Source organism: Ciconia boyciana, chromosome 2 (assembly GCF_034638445.1).
Source record: "Ciconia boyciana chromosome 2, ASM3463844v1, whole genome shotgun sequence".
NCBI classification, from domain to species: domain Eukaryota; kingdom Metazoa; phylum Chordata; class Aves; order Ciconiiformes; family Ciconiidae; genus Ciconia; species Ciconia boyciana.
In genome coordinates, this window is record NC_132935.1 from 28,532,669 (window position 1) to 28,553,405 (window position 20,737).

The 20,737-nt window shown below is 38.0% G+C and overlaps 1 protein-coding gene across 1 annotated transcript; it reads right to left on the bottom strand.

The window, feature by feature from the left end:
• Positions 1-849: 849 nt before the first annotated feature.
• Positions 850-17,575, bottom strand: DECR1 (2,4-dienoyl-CoA reductase 1). Its single transcript, XM_072852242.1, has 10 exons — positions 17,368-17,575; positions 14,159-14,361; positions 13,144-13,201; positions 12,912-12,998; positions 10,336-10,483; positions 7,060-7,159; positions 5,674-5,746; positions 3,368-3,514; positions 3,003-3,065; positions 850-2,906 (listed from the first exon to the last, which is right to left on the bottom strand). The coding sequence occupies exons 1-10, from the start codon at positions 17,443-17,445 to the stop codon at positions 2,847-2,849; spliced, it is 1,017 nt and encodes a 338-aa protein (XP_072708343.1). The 5' UTR covers positions 17,446-17,575; the 3' UTR covers positions 850-2,846.
• Between the last annotated feature and the right edge of the window lie 3,162 nt (positions 17,576-20,737).

Genomic DNA, 20,737 nt, shown 5'->3' on the forward strand with positions numbered 1-20,737 from the left:
TTTTTTTCTGAAACACTTTTTTCCAAGTGTCAAAGCCTTATATGCAACTGTGTCCCATACAAAGAGAAAATGTAAGTATATGCAAAGGATGAGCAAAGAACAGTATATATGGGATTAACTTGTCAATTAAATCACTTTTTGGGGAAAAGACATGGGTATCATGCCAGAATTTGATCTTGACAGTAGACCTACCAAAGACCAAGATGCTATAAAAAAAGCTTTACATTACGTTCAAGAGACACCTCGAAGGCTGCTATGATAAAACACATTTGCTTTATTATCAGTGGCACGGATGCTATTCAATTCCCCGTAGGACCATCACTCTCAGGAGGAAGCTGGCATGTGGAAACCTGCACTAATATAGTCCACCCTCTCAGCAGAACATGTATTAGCTTGCCTCAGCTTTGTATTAAGGCAATCAAATGATTTCAAAGTCAGATGCTGGCATATGTAAGTATGGCCTGAAGTGTGGGTAATGTGACAAGACCACTGTCAGCACTTGAAGGAAGACATCTTGAATTGCTTCTATATTCCTGACTCTTAAGGCACTGTTATCAATTTCAAAGCACATACAGCTATGTTCATGCTTGTATGCGTGGACAGACTGGAGCTTGGGTTAAACAATTGAAAAAAAAGGCATGGATTTCAGGCTCTAAAGGTCAGAGCCTGTGTGATGGGTTGACCCTGGCTGGACACCAGGTGCCCACCAAAGCTGCTCTATCACTCCCCCTCCTTAGCTGGACAGGGGAGAGAAAATATAACGAAAGGCTCGTGGGTCGAGATAAGGACAGGGAGAGATCACTCAGCAATTACGGTAACGGGCAAAACAGACTTGACTCGTGGAAAATTAATTTAATTTATTACAAATCAAATCAGAGTAGGATAATGAGAAATAAAAACGGAAACACCTTGCCCCCACCCCTCCCTTCTTCCCGGGCTTAACTTTACTCCTGATTTTCTCTACCTCCCCAACCCCAGCAGTGCAGGGGATGGGGAATGGGGGTTGCGGTCAGTTCATCACACGTTGTCTCTGCTGCTCCTTCCTCCTCACACTCTTCCCCTGCTCCAGCGTGGGTCCCTCCCATGGCAGACAGTCCTCCACGAACTTCTCCAACGTGAGTACTTCCCATGGGCTACAGTTCTTCACAAACTGCTCCAGCACGGCTCCCTTCCACAGGGTGCACTACCTCAGCATGGGTCCCCCACGGGGTCACAAGTCCTGCCAGCAAACCTGCTCCAGCGTGGGCTCCTCTCTCCGTGGGTCCACAGGTCCTGCCAGGAGCCTGCTCCAGCATGGGCTTCCCACGGGGTCACAGCCGCCTTTGGGCACATCCACTTGCTCTGGCATGGGGTCCTTCATGGGCTGCAGGTGGATATCTGCTCCACCATTAACCCCCATGGGCTGCAGGGGGACAGCCTGCCTCACCATGGTCTTCACCACGGGCTGCAGGGGAATCTCTGCTCCGGTGCCTGGAGCACCTCGTCCCTCTCCTTCTTCACTGACCTTGGTGTCTGCAGAGCTGTTTCTCTCACATATTCTCACTCCTCTCTCCGGCTGCAGTTGCACAGGGTTTTTTTCCCCCCTTCTTAAATATGTTATCACAGAGGTGCTACCACCATCACTGATGGGCTTGGCCTTGGCCAGCAGCAGGTCCATCTTGGAGCTGGCTGGCATTGGCTTTGTTGGACATAGGGGAAGCTTCTAGCAGCTTCTCACAGGAGCCACCCCTGTAGCCCCCCTGCTACCAAAACCTTGCCACGCAAACACAATACAGCCTGTTAATTTCTTTGAAGAATTCCATCCATTGTTTGAAGCAGGAGGGACAAACAACTGGCAACCCCCTAATCTGGAAAATGTTACAACACTAGAACAGGGATAGCAATAAACATTGTTTGTTTGGTTTTGCTTGTTTGTTTTGGGTTTTTTTTAATCACCTGCTTATTTGGGATGGATAAACTGACTAGATTCAGAGGTAATGCCATCTTAAAGCTTCTTTAGCACCACTCTGAATGCAAATGAGACCTACAGATTTCTGTAAATCTCAACCAATGAGGTTTCAATGCTTTCAGTCCCAATTTACTCATGTCCTTTACTAGTCTTAAGTAAACCATTTTTTATGGAACGACTCCACTAGTCACACACATATTACTAGCAAATGATTTTTAGTTTCTCATTTTCAAGAACATTAACTTAATCATAACAAAGAGCGAGCTCCTTAGAAAGGCACTGCTAGTCCTTAAATGCCATTTTTAAAGTTCAGCATAAGATAATTAAGAGACTGAAAATGTCAGCAAAAGATGAGACCAAGATGGTTATGTATTTCAAGATTTTGTAAGTAACCGCAGGAGTTACATCCTATCTCAGTGTATGTAGTCCTGCTGATAACTTGAAACTTTGTTATTCGCAAGTTTAGGACTTATTACTGAAGTGTGAAGATTAGGACTTAATTTCTTAGTTTTTCCTCAGATTAACAATTATATTCCGTTACAATAGTCCTGAAATGCTATTGGAATTACAATATTAAGAGACATATATCTGAGAAACAAAAAAAATCCTCTGAAATATTAAAAAAAAGAAGCTAATTGTAGACCACAGCATGGCTATATAAAACATCATCTAAAGAACAATAAAATTTCAGTGAACAACTGTTGTTCACTATTGGCAACAGGTTAGATTGTAGATGGGAAAAAGATACATGCTATATTCAAAATATGACAATTTCAAAACATTGTATTGAAATCAGCATGCAAAAGATTCTGAACGCTATTTCTCAACTGGTTATTTCTAATATTTATGAAAAAGTAGTGGTTCATTTCCAAAAATCTCCACCATACAGTTACATACTTTAAGAGCCTTTTGTTTTTCTAATCATCGCTTCCATAATATCCCACTGCTCTTTGGTAACCTAATAAAAGAAAAGAGAGTTAATTCGAATTCCATATAATAATTACACATCTAAGTATTTGTTTGAATGTAAAATAGCAAGCAAGGAATTTAATACCTTCTTCAGATCATTGAATTCTCCTGCCATAGAAACATATTCTCCACCATCCATTCTGATAACCTAGAAAAAGCATAAGCAGTATATTTAATAATAGTGGGTTTTCTGTAGCATTCCCTTGTTATGAACTGTGAAAGTAATTTTTATTGATTTGGATCAGAAAAGCCCATGTTCAAAATAATGTAATTAAATAATTTTTAGAAGTTCTTTTTAAAGGTACTAACTACCACGCATTACAATTAAAATGTAAAGAATTTCAAAGTAACAGGTTTTGTTTCATTTCTGAAACCAGGGCTTTAAAAAATATCAGCAAAACTTAGACCATCATCAGGTTAATTGTATAAACAAGATCAACGAAAACTTACTGCTCCATTAACCCAGCTTGCATAGTCGCTACAGAAATAGGCAGCAAGATTTGCAATTTCTTCTGTGGTTCCCAGACGGCCACAAGGAATCCTCTCAATAATTTTCTTCTCAAATGTACCTGTTGGGTCAAGGCGACTAAAAGCACCCTGAGAATTAAGAGAAACATTTGGGGGGAAAAAAAAGTTGTAACGGTATCAGAAATTAAAATCCAACAGAGATTTGACTCTGCATAAACAATATGGAAGTCAACATTTGTGAGTGAACTGTTTACACCATCTTTGTCAGTACGATGAAAAAGTAGGGAACAGAAAAGACAATTTATCCCTGTTGCACTGATATGCATCTACTGAGGGTGATAAACTGGAATTTACCATGTCTGGGATAGTCACCCACCGTCTACCTATGAAAAGCAAAAGGGGTTAATAATCTTTGTTTCTCAAACACCCTGGATAAACATTTGAGGAAATAAGCAAGACTCAAAATTGCTGCATGGACAGGGGTGAGGAACAAGGAGAGAAGAGGAGCAGGAAAGCGACAGAAAAATTATACATGACAGAGTAAGTAAACCTGGAAAGAAAAAAAAAATAAAGTTCAGTTAAATTGCACCAATGGCTAGAACTCAACTAAGTCACTGGAAGTTTTAGTATTTGAATAGCTTAGAATGGCATGGGAAACAGAAGAGGTTTTTTGTTCTGCCTGGATTCTCCACAAGGAAACAACCTCCTCAGGCAAAATCAGAAATGTATTAGTAACATTTATGTTAAATTACCGAAATTATGAGAGTTAAAGCACACTGTAACTTAGGTTATCATGGCTGTACTCATGCCATTTAAGTCTTCTATTGCCATGTTTTTAAATGCCAGTTTATAAGCTTAACTGTATTGTGCTTGTACGCTTTTTCCTTTCCCCATCATGACGTACAACAGTGTTTTTTAAAGATGTGGATGTAGACCTTAAGGCAGATTTTGCAATACGCTGTTTTAAGTAAAGCTGGTCTGCCTTTTTATGCTTTCAGGGAAATTTCAACTTGGAATCAGTATGACAGATGTAGTACTTTATTAAGAACACACAGTGTCTCAAGTGGGATATATGCTATTAGTTTAAATCAGAAACATTAACAGGAGGTAGCAATATTGACATTTAAAGCAGTTAACTTGCCAAAAATTATGAGAACCTATAAATCAAAGTGATCTTGCCACATGATATAGTGGATGACAAAAGTTTACATGGATTCAAAAAGGAACAGGACAAACTAATTCAACAAGAAAAAAAATTCCATCAAGATGATTACAATATGAAGAGACACCAACTGTATCAAATTCCCTGGGCCACAGACTGCCAGAGGCTGCAGACATAAAGAAGAAATATCATTAAATGTTTTTCTTCTACTCTTGCTTAAAAATCCACCAGATATAAGCCCTGGAGGACTCTTGGTCTGATCCTGTAATGTTGTTTCAACATTATTATAGCCCTGCTGATACTGCCACTTATCTTTCTTTACAGTCAAAAAAGGTAAAACTGAGTTGTCCAGTGTAGCATCTAATACTGACAGGAGGAAAAAAGGGGGAAAAAAAAAAGAAAAAAAGAAGCAACTCTGCACCCCTACCCTCAAAACAACAGCAAACCCAACTGTGAAACATTTTACAGGTAGTAGTAACACCATTATTATCTGTTACTGCTTATAATTGTAATATTTTGACTCAGTGTGAAACGGATCCTCATCTCTCCTCCTGCAGGACTGCTTTCTTTTTTCTTCCTGTTCCAGGTGGTCTGGATTACCTCCTTTTCACTCATATCAAAGCTTCACATTTCCTTGCTGACTTAGTTTTTAACTTTCCAGTTTTGTGATTTTCAACAAAACTAGTGAGATACTGTTCTCAAATATCTAAAAAGAGATTCTGAATTTTTGGAATTGATGAGACGTTTCATTTAAAAATTAGGAGTTCAGGCAGTAATAGGCACTTTTACTCCACCAAGTGTAAGAATTCACTTCACTTGACAAACTAGGTACGTAGAGTTGATAAGAATCAACATTAAACATTTTGATATACCATTTCTTTGAAACACTAAAAAGTTTCATTTATAACAGTGTAGTAGAAGGGGCAGTGGCAGGTTTCAGAAGTTCAAGAAACTCTATTTTACAAAAGAATTATTGAGAGATAGTGTGTTCAATATTCCAGCACAGTCTTGGTCAGCAAGGAAATCATACTTGAATTTAACGGTTACAGAAAAGGTTAGACTACCTTAAAGTTAAGTCCGTACTATAAAGCATATTCAAGGCTGTGTTTCACTTCATGCTATGTACCTTTGTTTTTATTGGACCTGGTTGAATCACGTTGAATCTCATGCCATATTTACCCCATTCAGCTGCAAGAGACCTAAAAATTCATTAATGGAATGCATCAGTATTTTAAGCACAATATTTTAATAATGCTATTCAGCAAAAAAAAATATTTAAAATTTAATCAAATGTGTAAATACTAGAATTTTCCTGAAACAGGAATTTTTACTTAAGGGTTTTTTTTGTTCTTAACAAAAACATTTCAGAGAAGAAAAAAAACCAGCAGAGGAATATTGATTCACAAACAGAGGAATATTGATTTAATAGATGCATCATAGATAAAGCAACATTAAGGAGCAATTCTTTCTCCCCTGCAAATCATACAGATTATTTTGGCACCTAAACTGCTTGACAAACAACTGTTAGGCTACCATCTTTCTCTGGTAATTTAGACTATCCCACAAGTATACATTTCTAACATTTTCGACATAGTTCTCACATTAGATGTTTTGAAATAACACAAAACATAGGTTACATTCTAAAATGGGACCAGTGGAATAATTTTGCTTTATGACAACATTTTCTCAGCAAAAGCAGTACTTCAGACAGATCATCTACTATGGTCAATGAATTAGCTGGGTCATAAGGTCTCTGAAAAGTACACACTTTAGTTACAGCTCTACAGAACAGAAATCAAGACCATCACTCATTCCCTCATTTTTTCCTGGATAAAGAATTCCAGTTACTAAAAGGCTGCCAAACTATTCAATTCCTTCTGCTGAAGTGCAGAGGAGGATCTATTTACTATGAAGGACTGCCCTACCGTTAATAATGATAGAAATCCTTTTGTTTGCTGAGTAACATGGATACATCACACGATACTGTTCTGAATTAAGTATAACCACAGACCTTAATTTAAAATAGTGATAGAAAACACATTTCTTTATGAAACTAGATAGTATAGCAACAGTATACTCCACACAAATAAAAGCACATCTTTTCCTGAGACAAGAGAAAGTGGAAAGCACTTCGAACAGTTCCCCTAATAACTGTCTTTAAGTGCTGGTTCCCCTATGAGAATGCAAGAGAATCTGATTATCAAAACTCTGTAATTGAAACTTTAGAACTTGCTATTGCCAAAAGAAGTAGTTCCACTTGTCCTTATCTCATCCTTGTGATAAAAATCATCCACTCGTCCTTGTGATAAAAATCATCACAATAATAGCAGTTAATACTTCCTTCTGTAAGAAGCTGTCAGCATACTATTTCTTTCTAGGATACTGGAGGCTGGAAGGTTCTCTTATGATACAATGGAACAGCAGGACTATACCAACTAGCTCCATTTTCATAGACCAATTACCCTATCTCAAGGATGTGAAAAGTAGAAAACACATTTGCTGTATTACTCACTTGCTCATTGCTTCTACACCAGCTTTGGCAGAGGCGCTCGGCAACACAAATCCTGAACCACTCTCTGCATAAATTGTTGTAATTGCTAGGAATGCTGCTCCTGGAAGTTGCAAAAACATTTAAAAAAACCTCTCACACCAACCAAACAAAAAAATGCATGAAGATCAAACTCTGAACTTAAGGTAAAAAGCAACCTCAGTGGTACAGGAGTTTGCATCTCAAGTGTTAGGGATGCCATTTTACTCTGGATTGTAAAAAGACATTTTAAAAATCCAATCTTGGAAGCTTTGCTTTCAAGCCTTTTTATTTCAGTTGCCTCTTTTCCATGAATGTTAAGGGTTGTTCCACGTAAGTGTAAATAGCTATCGATTAGGCTCCAAAGGTCTAAACCCTCAGACTTCTACTGATAATGAATTTACATGTGCCAATCAGTCTAATGGGAGTGAAGGCCTAAGATCTTACAGTGTCTTTTTAGAAGCTGCCCTAACCTAGTAGTCACTAACCAGGTAATTTGCCCTAATTTCATCAATTTCTGTCTGGGGGGCGGGGGGGGGGGGGGAATCAGCATTAACAATTAGGTTTGGCATAATCTTAAAATGACACAGTTCGGGGCTTGAGTTAAAGTTCATGCAGAAAAAAAAAAAAAAAGAGTGTTTTTAAGAAATTTTCAGCCTGATGACAAAGGTAACCTGCATAACTTTTTCCCCATTATTATCACAACGAACTGTATTATAAAAAGACCACCTTCTTTTGTATGTTATATTTTACAACAGATTTAGCAAAAACATTATGGAAAATAACAGAACTGCAACTGTTTATTTAATCTTTCTTTTACAGAAGCCTGCAAATTCTCATTGTCTGATCAATGACTAGCATGAACTTACTGTAACTGGGAAATGGAGGACAAGGAACAACAGTTCACTACTTACGCCACAGTAACTAAAATAACTGTTCTACTTACTGTATTTTAAAAATAATTTAATTATAATAGCTACCCAAGGGATATTTCTAAAACAATATACGTTACTGATAGAATGTACGTCACGATGAAGTAGAGACTCAGTTAAAAAATTACAGTAATGTTACACAAGAGAAACTAAAGAGAACCATAAACAAGCAATGACAGAAATGCTAGCAGATATCCAGAAACCATGGACCCTATTTATAAAAGAGCAGTCTACAGTGAGAGACTTCAAAAATAAAAATCAAGAGGCAAAAACCACATAACAACTTTGAAGTTATCTAGAGTTGATTGTTAATTACATGTTTTGCAGAATTAAACCATAGAATTTTTAAAATACAGGTTAAATAGCGGTATGTTGGATGAACCTAACACAGAATCAAGAATGACTGATAAATTTACAGCTCTGACGTTTAAAGTACACTTCAGTTCATGCACAATTTTTATTTCTAAAGCCCATATTCATAAAATGGACAATATCTAACCAATTAACTCCTCTCATTTTCTGAAATTTTAGTGCATAAATAACGCACTAGCAGATTACAAATCCCTTTTAAATACCAGTAGAAACTTAAGAGTCTAAAAGCAGAACACTTTTATTATTTACTAAATTAGGTTTAATGTAGGTCGTGCTGCAGACCTAAATGATGTGCCAGTGTTCTAGTAACTGTCAGATGTATAGCATCCTCACAGACTGTTCTAAAATATTTGCATTGGGTAGCATCTCCATCACTTCAGAAACTAAGGTCTCTGCTCAAACTTAAAAAACCAAGGAAGTAAAAAGAAAATGAAGGTGGAGAATGAGAGGACAAACAGGTACACTTGATTTACTTGCAAAAACATGTCTTAAAGAAAGCCTTAAATAAGAAGGCTTACATACAGACGGAATACCCTAGAAAGAAGGCATGCAAGTAATAGCAAAAGAAATTCACCTGTTTTGGAAGCTTAGAAGTGAAAGGAAGAGAGACAACATGAAGGTGAATGACTTCTGGATTTTGCCAAATGCGAAGGTGGAAGTAGGGAAAGTTGTTTTTCACTCAACAGCAGCAGAGACAAGCGCATTTTTAAAGCAGTATTTCACATTACTATAGGGAGACACTGCATGCAACTGGAAGGCCATAAAGCAAACTATTACAATAGTTTGCTATAATGATATAGTAAGAGTTGGGGACAGGTTTTTAACGTGGGGATATTAGCACTAGAATGGTGGAAATGATTTTTTAATGTGCTGCTAAAATATATGTGGGAAATACCTTGTCAACTGACCAAAACTGTTACGGACTTACTGAAACAACATTAAGTTCATATCGTTATCATTAAATAGTATAAACCCACCAAGTACTTTTTGGAGAGGAGTTTTGAAGAAATTCAACTAATTCAGGAGTTAGAGAAATACTGTGCAAATACAAAAGGACCTAGAAAACAGGATTCAGAAGTGAGGGCACATGGAAAACCATCATATAACTCACTGCTTTTAAATGCTAGTTGAGATTATATCATTCTGATCAAAAAATAAGCTCAATGTTTTTCAATTCACAACTAGAAGACAATGGAAAATGAAAGCAGTTCTTTGTATATAATCTATGATATAACATAGAAGGGCATACAGTATCTTTCCCTTAAAGACAATAATCCGGTTAAGTAAATCTTTGGCTAAATAGTATATCAAAGAACTATCACATTTTTAAGGTAAAGCCAAAATATTGGATTAAACTCCTAGGTAGTCTAGAACTAAGAATTATACCTGGGAAAATAAAACCTAATACTGATTTCAATTTTTAATTTCTTTTTCAAATTATCTCAAAGGTAATATTCTCTAGTGCTATTAGGCAAATACCACAGCTGTGAATTTTATTTATTAAGTGTAGGAGGAAAATTCAAAGTGATATCCTGCCTTCCTGTTCATTTAAATAAATGCCACATGTTCAGTTGCTCAATGAAACCAACACAGGTATAGAAGACTCAAAAGAAATAACAGCATATGTTTTAAACAAAGCCTTATTTTTTAAATTTTAAAAACATTTTACAACTAGTACAAACTCTGCAATCAGATTTTTATATTCAACCTCATAGCCTCTGGGTCCAACTTGAATGGCAGATACTACAATGGAGTAATTGCTAGCCAGTTCTACCGTGTGATATTTAAGTACAGCTTTACTCAAAATGAAGTTTCCTTCTAAAAAAGATGTAGAATGTTAAAAATTGTGTTTCTTTTCAAACTCTCAAAACTGGCTATAATAGTAGTAAGGGAAGGAAAGCAAGTAAAAATATTATGTCACAATGCTTAGTTACCATTTACCTTAAGGTTAGGATACCTTTTTGTACTTTAATGAGCTCCTTTCCGATTTCCAGAGTTACAAAAGCAGTACCATTAAGCACAATATCAGTTATCGTCTTCCATGCATTAGCAGAAAGTCGTTCAGAAGGGGAAATAAAGTTTCCAGCTGCATTGTTTATCACAACCTGAAACATATGAAGGAAAACCTAAGAGTTAACTAAAAATAACTCTTCCTGAGAGAAAAGCAAAGAATTTAGAAGGAACTTCTTAGTGTTTCCAGGTAGAAAAGTAACAGTAACCTCATCGGGGGGGGGAGAAAATAATCCATCAGAAATTTTAACATCTGCAGCATAGATATGTATCAGTAACAGAAAATGAGCTGTATTTCCAAACTGCTGTAGTTACTAGTCTAGTACTGAGGAACTGTAAGTGTAGAGGGTGACTTAAGTCACTATTTTCCATAGTGTCTCAAGTGCATCCTAACAGAAAAGTTTGTCCCCACCAAGTTCCAAGGTCACATATCATATTTAACATAATGGATGCATGGGAATAAAAGCAAAAGAAGTTCAGGTAACCTGATGACTGAAGTCTGGATTAGCTGACTGTTGCATAACAGGAAGTCTAATCAGTCATGACAAAGAGAATATTATGATTTAGTGAACTGCAAGCAACTACTACAAAACTTTTTTCGAACACACTTATATCCGTCACTTGTTGCCTTTCTACAAACAATAATTAGGCAGAGGATACTTTCGATATATCATCTGCTTAGCCCTTCAAGCTAGCAAGTTAGATATATTTTTTTAAGGGGACTAAGAATCACATTACCAGTTTTTAAACCAAAACTTATGTGGCCAGATCTTGTGTATTTAATAATAATACAATGTGCTGAAGCAATAAAATGGTGTATTACTTTTGGAATGGCACTTAGATTCATGTAGATTTGCACATAAAACAAAGTCTTTGTCCTGAAGAACTTCTGGGCTAAATTAAGACATCAGAATTTTGAGTAACAAAACAGAGCACAGCACATATTGCATGAATATAAAACAAATATAATACAACAGCCATAAATTATACATGTAGATGGAAAATACAATTTAAAGGCCTCCCTACAGTTTGAAGTAAAAAAATAAAACCCAAATGCCTCAAGATACTGAGGAGGTTACTTGAATCACTGACTAATAAAACTAGTAAACTAAGGACTGCATGATATGATCTTTGAAGTATGTAGATACATGACTGCAAAAACAATCCATATGACAAAAGAATGATTGCTTTCTAACTGGGAGTAACAGTCTTGGGGATGGAATGAGCAAAACAAAGCTAGAAGGAATATGATACTGCCATTAACTTCTATCTTTGAGATCTCACCTCACATGCACAGTGGCAGTGATACCCAGGCTTCCAGTATTCATAAATATACGTCATGTCTGTCACTAAGAGAAAAACTAGACAAAAAGAACTGAATATTCAGTTTACTCCGCAGTCTCTATAAACACAGAATATATGAAATATTAAAGAGAAAGGAAATGCTTGTAAAGAATAAGTCATGGGAATTATTTATTCAGAAAATTACTGGGGTACTAAAAATGTAATATAGAGGAAGAAGTCTCCTCCCTCTCTGCACACACTTAAAACCTGGAGATCGTGATGTGCTTTGGCCAAAAAGTGCAGTAACTAGTAGTCAAAATAATATCCAGAGTATCTTGTCTACAAATCAGGACAGTGAATTGCCTTATTTTATAGCACTGTTGTAGCATCCAGCTGTGAGAAAGTTTCTCCACTTCTTACCACATTTAGAATTCAGTAGGTTCTCTTCCATGTCTATAGGAAGCTATTGGCGAATGCAAAGTGTCTACAATATACATATGACAGTTTTAAATCTACAGTAAACAGTTTTAAATCTCATTGACTATCCTTTACATCGATGTTAACATCCTCCTCACACTTTCTACCAGCTAGCAGAATCTGAACTGTTTCTCTCACCATCAAATCAGAATTTGGCGCCTATCATTGTTCAGACTCCACCAGACCACCCTTCTCAAAGCAACAGTCTGATGTAAAGAGCTCTGTGTTTTGTGCCAAACTATTAAAAAACAGGTGCTTAGCTTGACTGCAGATTTTTTTCTTGATTTTATGAGAACTTAGTTTTCAAGTTAGAACCTTCTTTGTGTATTTTAATAAGCTAAGCAAGGACCAAAGAAGACATTTATGATTACTTCCATTTCTAATTTGTGAGACAGTCTGTTAATAAGCAACAGGTGTAATTCGGTACCAACACAGGTAAGTCACTTTTCAGGAGGATTTAAGGGCAATATTCTGTTCACTTAATTAATTCAAAGAATCCCATCATAATTGTCCTGCCGTTTACAAAGAAAATATTAGTCCTTAGAGTAAGGACAACAACGTTCTGTCTATTTGGTCACTAAGTATTTTAAGAACCACAGAAATAACCAGTCTGACTGTGAATGTTAGCTTTATCTTGAAGTACTGCCACTTTTTGTCTGGTGTCTCTTTAGATTCCATTAACTTCCTATCAGTCATTTTCTTCATACCTACTATGCAGAGTTAATGAAGACTGAAGTTCTTTCCTTTCACTAGAACACTTACATTAGGATGTCCTGCCACTTGGATTGTTTCGGCAACAGCATTCTTAACTGAAACTGGATCTCTCACATCACACTGGATGGCATGAACCTATATAATAATGGAAAGGCAGCTGTAAGACTTCAAAACTATATCACTCATAAATTAAACAAGCCCACAGAAGCACATAAATGCATAAAAATCCTACAGCCATTTAAAGTATAACTAACACATTCACAATTCTGTAAAAATTTACCTTGTTCCCTGTTTTAGAAGAAATTTCTTCTGCCGCTCCTTTCAAAACATCAAGCTTCCTAGAAATAAGTACACATCACTAAATTTCAATTAAATGCAATTACAATTCAGATTAATAAAATCTGATTATTTTTTCTGAGCAAATATGAGCTAAGACTTAAAATATGTGTGTGTGCATGCGCATGTTGCTGATTTTCATGAAAATTGAGCTTTAAGATAAAAGTCACTAACTTTCTGAAAGAAAACTTTAAGTCTAAGTAATTTCTGGTTAGTGCTACTTCAAAGCAACTCAGAAGTGATTACAGTAAGAAACTATCTTAAGCTAATCAAACGTGATAAGCTAGAAAAAATATTTTCATTGTGAGTACGTAATCATAACAAACAGGTTTAGCTACTACTCTACTAGGATTTTAGAAGGGACTTGCACATTCAGATTTAAAACTAAATATCTAAACCACTGTTTGGATGATTGTCACAACACTTGTTTATTTTGATTAAAAATGAGATTGTTTTTCTAGTCTTTACTGTAGCACTACTTAAGAGAACTGTAGAAAGATCATCTTCATTAAGGAAAATCAGGGCTGTTTTGAAAGTCATAAGAATTAAGAAGAATGGCTTTAATTCTTTATTGCAATTCAAATCTGTATCAGGAACACCTCCAATAATATAGTCAAAATGTTAAATAATGGCCATTTCAATTTTTTGTTCTCTTTTAGGCTTTAGTTGAATTTATGTCTAATTCTGGGTTGTTTATTTTGCTGCTGCATTTCATGGAAATGCGTTTAGTTTACTTCTTCCTACTGCTGGTTACACCATTAGACATTTATAGATGGATCTGCAAATTTCTGGTATTTACAATATGACATTATAATTTAAAAGTGTACTGAAACAGAGTAAATAGAATAAATTTATCCAGTTTATGAAGAAGAAAGCAAGATCCATTACGAAGCAGAAAACAGATCCATTCAGCATTCAGTCCTAAATGAAAGCTCTAAAACATCTTCATTAATATTTACCGGCTTGCTATAACACACTTGGCACCTAAACTGGACAAAGTTGTTGTCATCCCTTTGCCAATCCCAGTACCTCCACCAGTTATAAAGGCCACTTTCCCTTGAAAGGTATTTGGTGGCAACATCACTTTTTGAAGAGGTGAAAAGAATGCAGCTTGTGGCACATTGCTGTCTTGATGTAGCACATTTGGCCCACGACTGAAAAACTGAAAGAAAAAAAGACGAAAGTTAGTTTTTCTCATTTCAGTGTACAGGACTTACGCAAGATTAGATTTTCTTATGACAGTGGAAGTAACAACCATAACTGCCTTACTATAAACTGAATGCAAGAATGATTAGATTGTATTATATTAAAACACACGGACCTTCACATAAATGCTAATACTAGACTAGGAAAGAACCCGAGCTATTTTTAGATGTTCCATTCCAACTAGTGAACTATTGAAAAAAATATTTTAATAATGATTTTTGTTATTTTGAAAGTTAGTTATTCTTATGTCTGTCACTTTTACGAAAGTGTGTAGAAAACCATTACCAACCCATTATAGACTCCCAGCAGGATTTCCGTTTCAGGTTCATATATGTATTGTACTTTATGCATAAGGAGTTTAGCCATATGTGATTTTGAGATTACGTGTGTATATATTTACAAACTCAAAAGCTTCAGTAGTAGCTTCAAGGCTTTGACCCTTTACTACTGTAGTCGATGAAACATTCTTCTTTACTGGAGAATGGGGCAGAATCACACTCCATGAAACCTGTCCCAGTCATTACTAGAGCTGCTAAGCAAAACAATGCCATCTCCCAGACAAGATTGTGCAAGGTTTGGTTACCAGCATTATACTCTGTCCCAGCAAAAATACCATTTACAGCAAATTAGCCCTCGATGAACTGGTCCTTACAAAAAGACACATGGTTGGTACGTGTTTAAAAACATACATGAAAAGAGAAGAAAATTCAGTATTACATCTAGTGATACATGTTAATAAGAAAACAGACCATTAATGCAATGAGAAATTTGTGATGTTACCCAGACAGTCGTAGCAAAAATAGCCAAGAGGATATTTCTAGCATCCTAAAACACTAAACTCAAGCCCTAAACTAAATACTGAATTAAATGCTTTGGGACAGCAGCATTACAGTAATAATTCAGAAATTCCCAAATGATTTAGAATACAGAAGGTACCTTAACCCGAAGCTGCAAATACTTCCAAGTATGACAAAAATGGACTATTTTTATTTTTGATGTGCAAAAAATTAGAATATAAGTTATATTTATTTTCTCTAATACTAATTTGTACTTGAGTGTTTAATGTGTTTATTTGAATAGAAAAAATTCTAGCATAATTTTAGGAAAGACAACTGAATGGTTACTCTTTTATGGTGTTGTTAATAAAAACATGCAATTGTTCAATAGGTTGACACAAAGTGGAAAGGTTATTTTAAAATAGTAAAAATATTACCACTTATTGTTCTATTGACTAACTCATATTTTCAACACTAAAATTAAGAGACAACATTTTTAGTGGTAGCTGAATAATCTGTACATGCCACATCTATAATGCACACAGACGGGGGTTTCACAGACCTTAAAGTTGGCCCGAGAAAGTGTGCATGTGAATCTTTCTGTGTGATAATACATTTGCCTGAGTAACACAGGTGAAAAAGGACAGAATAAACACAGAACTACGCTGCCAATTTAATGGAGCTCATGTTCCAAAGAAATGATGAAACAAAAACTAAGAGTGAAGAAGAGTTGTGGACACTATGTAGAACAAAATTAAAGTAAAGCTCAAACTAAAGATAGAGTTATCACAAAAGTAAAGCAGTGCAGCAAGCCCTACAGCACTTATATTAAATGTGTACTTTAGGGATTCTTTCTGGAACTTGGACTCTTCAGCTAGGTGCAACAGCTTCTCACAAAGGAAAAAATAAACCAAAGGTGGTTCTAAGGAACACAAGCAGACCACATGGAAAATCCAAAGAAGGTCACAACATTTTTCTGAAATAACAAAATTCTACAAATCACATCTGCCACCAAATGTCTGTAAAATACTAACGATTTTTTTTTTAATTCTCTCAATGAAAATAAAATTTGCATATTTTCACGGAGTACCAGAATACTATTAAGCCTCCAGGAAAGCGGAGTGTGAAAATTCTTTCGGGTCTTTCTTAGTAGTCCCCTACTCATCGCATCTCTTTTCAGGCATGCAGAGAGAGAGGAGAACTTCAGCTCATGGCAGAGACTGCAAATCAAGACGGCATTTGTACTCCCTCCAGTATAAGGAGACAACCGGAGGAAACCCCCACGCCGTACTGAGCCTCCCTGATCAGGTGCTCTGCTAGCGACGGACACAGCCCGCTCCTCTTGCTCACCACTAGAGAAACCGGGCAAGCAGCTTTCCTCCTGCTCGGGGGAGGAAGATGAGGGAGCAGGCCACAGCACGGGCAGGGAGGAAGACTGCACTAAGACTAATGAAGTACTGGAATGCAAGCGGCCAGTGAAGTTGGTATCACTCAGCAACCTTCCCATGAGACTGCTATCGTCTCATTACTCGCTTGCACAAGGGGCTTCTGTGACAGGATTCACTCAATTTAATCATTCCACCATTTAAAGTCAAGGTTTTAAATTAAACCCCAGGTGTAAAGAGAGATATAAAGAAGCCAGGAAACAGCATTAAAAAAAAAAAAAACCCAAACCAAAACATCAACAAACCAAAAAACAACCCTCACCCAGGCGGTGGAAGTGAATCATGAAACTACTGCAGAAAGCCCTCTTGGAAGCACACAAGCAGCCACTGGTAAGAGCACTGCGCCTGGGCAGAGCTCACGAGAAATGGCCGCCAGCAACACTCGCACAAATCAGCCATGCCACTGCTCGGCTCGGACGGCAACATTCAAACCGCTTCACCTAAATCGCACTGCGTAACTTTGCTACGGGATCAAAGGGCGATACCGATGCCTCCACAGTCTGTACCGAAACGGGAAAGAAACGCTAACTGCCCTGCGATGGGGCAGGGGGCCCTGTCCGGGGGCCGCACCTCTGCGAAAGCTCCGGGTCGGCGGGCAGCGCCGTCCGCGGAAACTCGCCGTGTCCTCTGACGGGACAAGGGCGCCCGGGCAGCCCCGGGGGAGCGGGGGAGGAGGTCGCGGAGCCCCCCCGAGGCGCCGGCCGACTGCCCTGGGCCCCACCAGAGCAGGGAGCGTCTTACCCGCCCGCTGCCAGAGAAGCAAGCCGCGGTAGCGCTACAGACGCGACGCCGTCGCAGCCACACCACCGCCGCCATCATTCCCTACCGGGAGGTCGGGGGTGCCTGAGCGCCGGGCTGTGCGCCTGCTTCGTGGCGGGGCCAGCGCCCACCCGGGGGTGGGAGGCGGTCCGGCCGCTGGGCCTCCGCCCGGTCCTCGGGCGGGCAGGGGTGCGCTGTCGGTGGCGGTGCGCTGCCGCCTCTCCTGCCTGAGCGACTGCAGTCGGGAAACCAGCGAGGCCGCCGCTGCAGCACAAACTCGGGGCCCGCCAGCCTCAGGGGCTCGGCCCCGCCGGCCGCCCCCGCCCCAGAGGCGCCTCGCCCGGCCCCTGCCACCCCCCCGGAGCCGCGAGTTCCACCTGCGGGAGACAGATTGTGTTCCGTTCAGCTTACATGCATCACGGGGTTGGGTTTTTTTTATTGCAAATGATTTATTCAATGCTGTTTGAAGACACTAAATAACTTTTTTTTTTTCCCTGTGGGATCTAAAACCAGGAATTGTGGACACAAAATAACTATTGAAGGACACTAAATAACGTGGTTTTTTTTTCCCTGTGGGATCTGTGGGAATGTGCCCTCTGTACCCTTAGCATGGCTCCTGTCAAGCAGTCTTGCCAGTGCTTGGCATGTGTTTTTGGGGGAAGAGGGGTTGTTTATTTAAGAAGTATGAGAAAAGTGGTGGCACAGCGGTCTCCTAATTGGGATTCTCAAATGGGGTGGGTACCTCACAGCCTGATTTGGGGCAGTAGTGTGCTGAGCGCAGTCACAACAGCACCCCGGACGGACAGCAGCAGCACAGAGGCTCCGCACTGGCTCCACTGCACGCACCCCACCTTTCACCTCGGTGACTGCTGTGAAAGGAGGTTTACCAGAAAGACCAAGGTTCCTCATTTCAAATTCAGCACTGTCAATGGAGTTCAACAAAGGCCTGAGCAGTCTGTGAACATTAAACCATGTTAATCTACAGGGGATTATATGTGGAGATAAAAAGACATTTGATTTATCTGTGTTGAGCACATAGACTGGCTGATTGGAAAGGTAATGACTGACTGATACCCACCCTTTTGCACAGCCTGGGTAATAAGGCGGAGAAGCCTGCGGAGTAATATCTGACCATAAGGAATGGCAGGGTAAGGGGGTGGGGGGTAGCACGGTAGCTATAAGAACCTATGGGTTCAAGAAAACTGCAAATTCTGAGGAGAAGTTACCACACCGATGAATCTACGCAGTTACAAAACTCAGCATGAAAGACAACAAACCTATCAGTAGGCCTATACTATCAATTTTTGAATTAAGAATTTAGGGCAAACTGAATACACACTGCTATGGGAGTTCAGGGGCACAAAAATTAAAATCCTAAGGCTTAGTCATCAGCATCCTGTATAAAAATGGTCAGAGCTCAATGTTCAAATTTTAGAGAAAAATATTGTTGATGCTCTTGTTTGTTGATACAGTAAGTTCTAGAACATGTAAGATAATTATTGGTCCTGCATACCATCCAGCAGCCACTGAAGCAATAGTGCCACACCACTAAACAGTAGTTGGCACGGTATCATTAAAGCCATATGCCAAATATCTGGAAGGTGTTAAAGAGTCACTGTAAGGTTTGGATAGTAATATTTCATTCAAATCAGTTAATTAAAAACACACTGAGTCTCAAGAGATTTGTATTCACTGAACAAAAAAAGGAAAAGTTGGAGAACAGGAGTATCTCTTGAATATAGTTCAAGAGATGTTTTAAAATGAACAAATACTACAGAATTTAGAAAGCTGCACTGGAATGAAGCTAACAAGTAAGAGGAAACAAACTACAAAAGCAAGCCTTTTATGCGTTGGAAGATAACAAATGTGCCAAACAGCTACCTCTGAAAGAATCACTGTATTGTCGTGATAAAAGTGAACAAGAAGATATGACCAAACTAAATTTCAGAAAATGTTTTTCAGCAACATTCATTGATGAGGTGCAATTCCTATACCAGACCTGTTATGTTTTGGTAATAAGAAGAAAGTGGTTTCCAAGACTAACTCCAAGACTAAGCAGACAAATTTAAAAAACTGCAATAACACTTTGATGTCTCACGATCTAAAAATACAATTGAAGACAGACTGCCTGCATTTTACAAGGAAAATAAATTGGCCTAATAGGCTATTACTCCACTTTATAAAGTCCTACTTCAGTTTGGGTGATGCTTATTTACAAGTTTAAAGAAGAGTTTAAGGAACTTAAGTTTAAGGAACTTAACTTCCTTAAGTTTAAGGAAGAGTTTAAGAATAGCTTAACTGAAATATTAAAGCATCCAATGTCTGATTTAAAGTAAGTCAGGAGGTTTACAGTGTAGAAAATACATGTTTTTTAAAAAATCTTGTAGGGTAACATGAGAAAGTACAAGACTGTAAATCTAATATCTGTAGGGGAAAAAGTAATTAAAAACTGTAACACCTAGAAAAGGTCTTATGATCTGAAAGCGTCTAACTAGCACTAGTCTTCTGTTAAGATTTTTATGTCTCAATAATCTCTTATAGAAATGTCTAAGAGGTAGTGAGTATATAAGAGCTGGCAGGCATAATTTAGACTTTCAAGGGTTTGGCCAAGTGGCCTAACATAGAGGTCAGCAGAAACCTGAGTCCTCATTGTAAACTTGCATGCCTATGCTGTTTCTGCCATTCAAACTACCTTGTCGAAAGAAATGCATAGCACCTGATGATAAAGTCTAAAAATAGTCCAAGAGACTTTTGACACAAAAGGCTACTAAGAAAAAAAAAATTCTAGGTCAGGGATAAAATATCAACATGGACATAACGCAGACCTACATCTCTGTTAAGGGCAAAAGTTTAATGATAGATAACTTCAGTATTCTGTTTAGATATTGTTTTGCAGGGGTTATTCAACTGTGGTACTATTTCACCAGTTATATGCAAGTTAAGCCTGTAGTCCATATGAATATCTGAAATGCCTCTTTCTGCTCTGATAGTCTCTGAGTTTGGGACTCTGCTGAATCATTTATTTATGAACTGAAAAAGGAACAAGTAGAAAACCAACAAAAATTGGGCAGTTAGGTCAATCAGGATCAGAGAGACAGCAAGAACTCAAGAAGTCTAGAAGGTAAATGAATAGGAAAACAAGGTACCATAAAATAAAATAAAATTTGATAAATCCAGGGAAATTGAAAGTATAAACATTATAATGGGGTTTACAGGATTCATACAGTTTCTTATGATGATGATTTGTCGTGAGATGTGATCACAAAAGTCAAGCCAATAAGATAAATAAGACATAGAGTAATGACAACAATACACAGAATATTTAAGTACAGTTATATAAAGCTGAGAAATA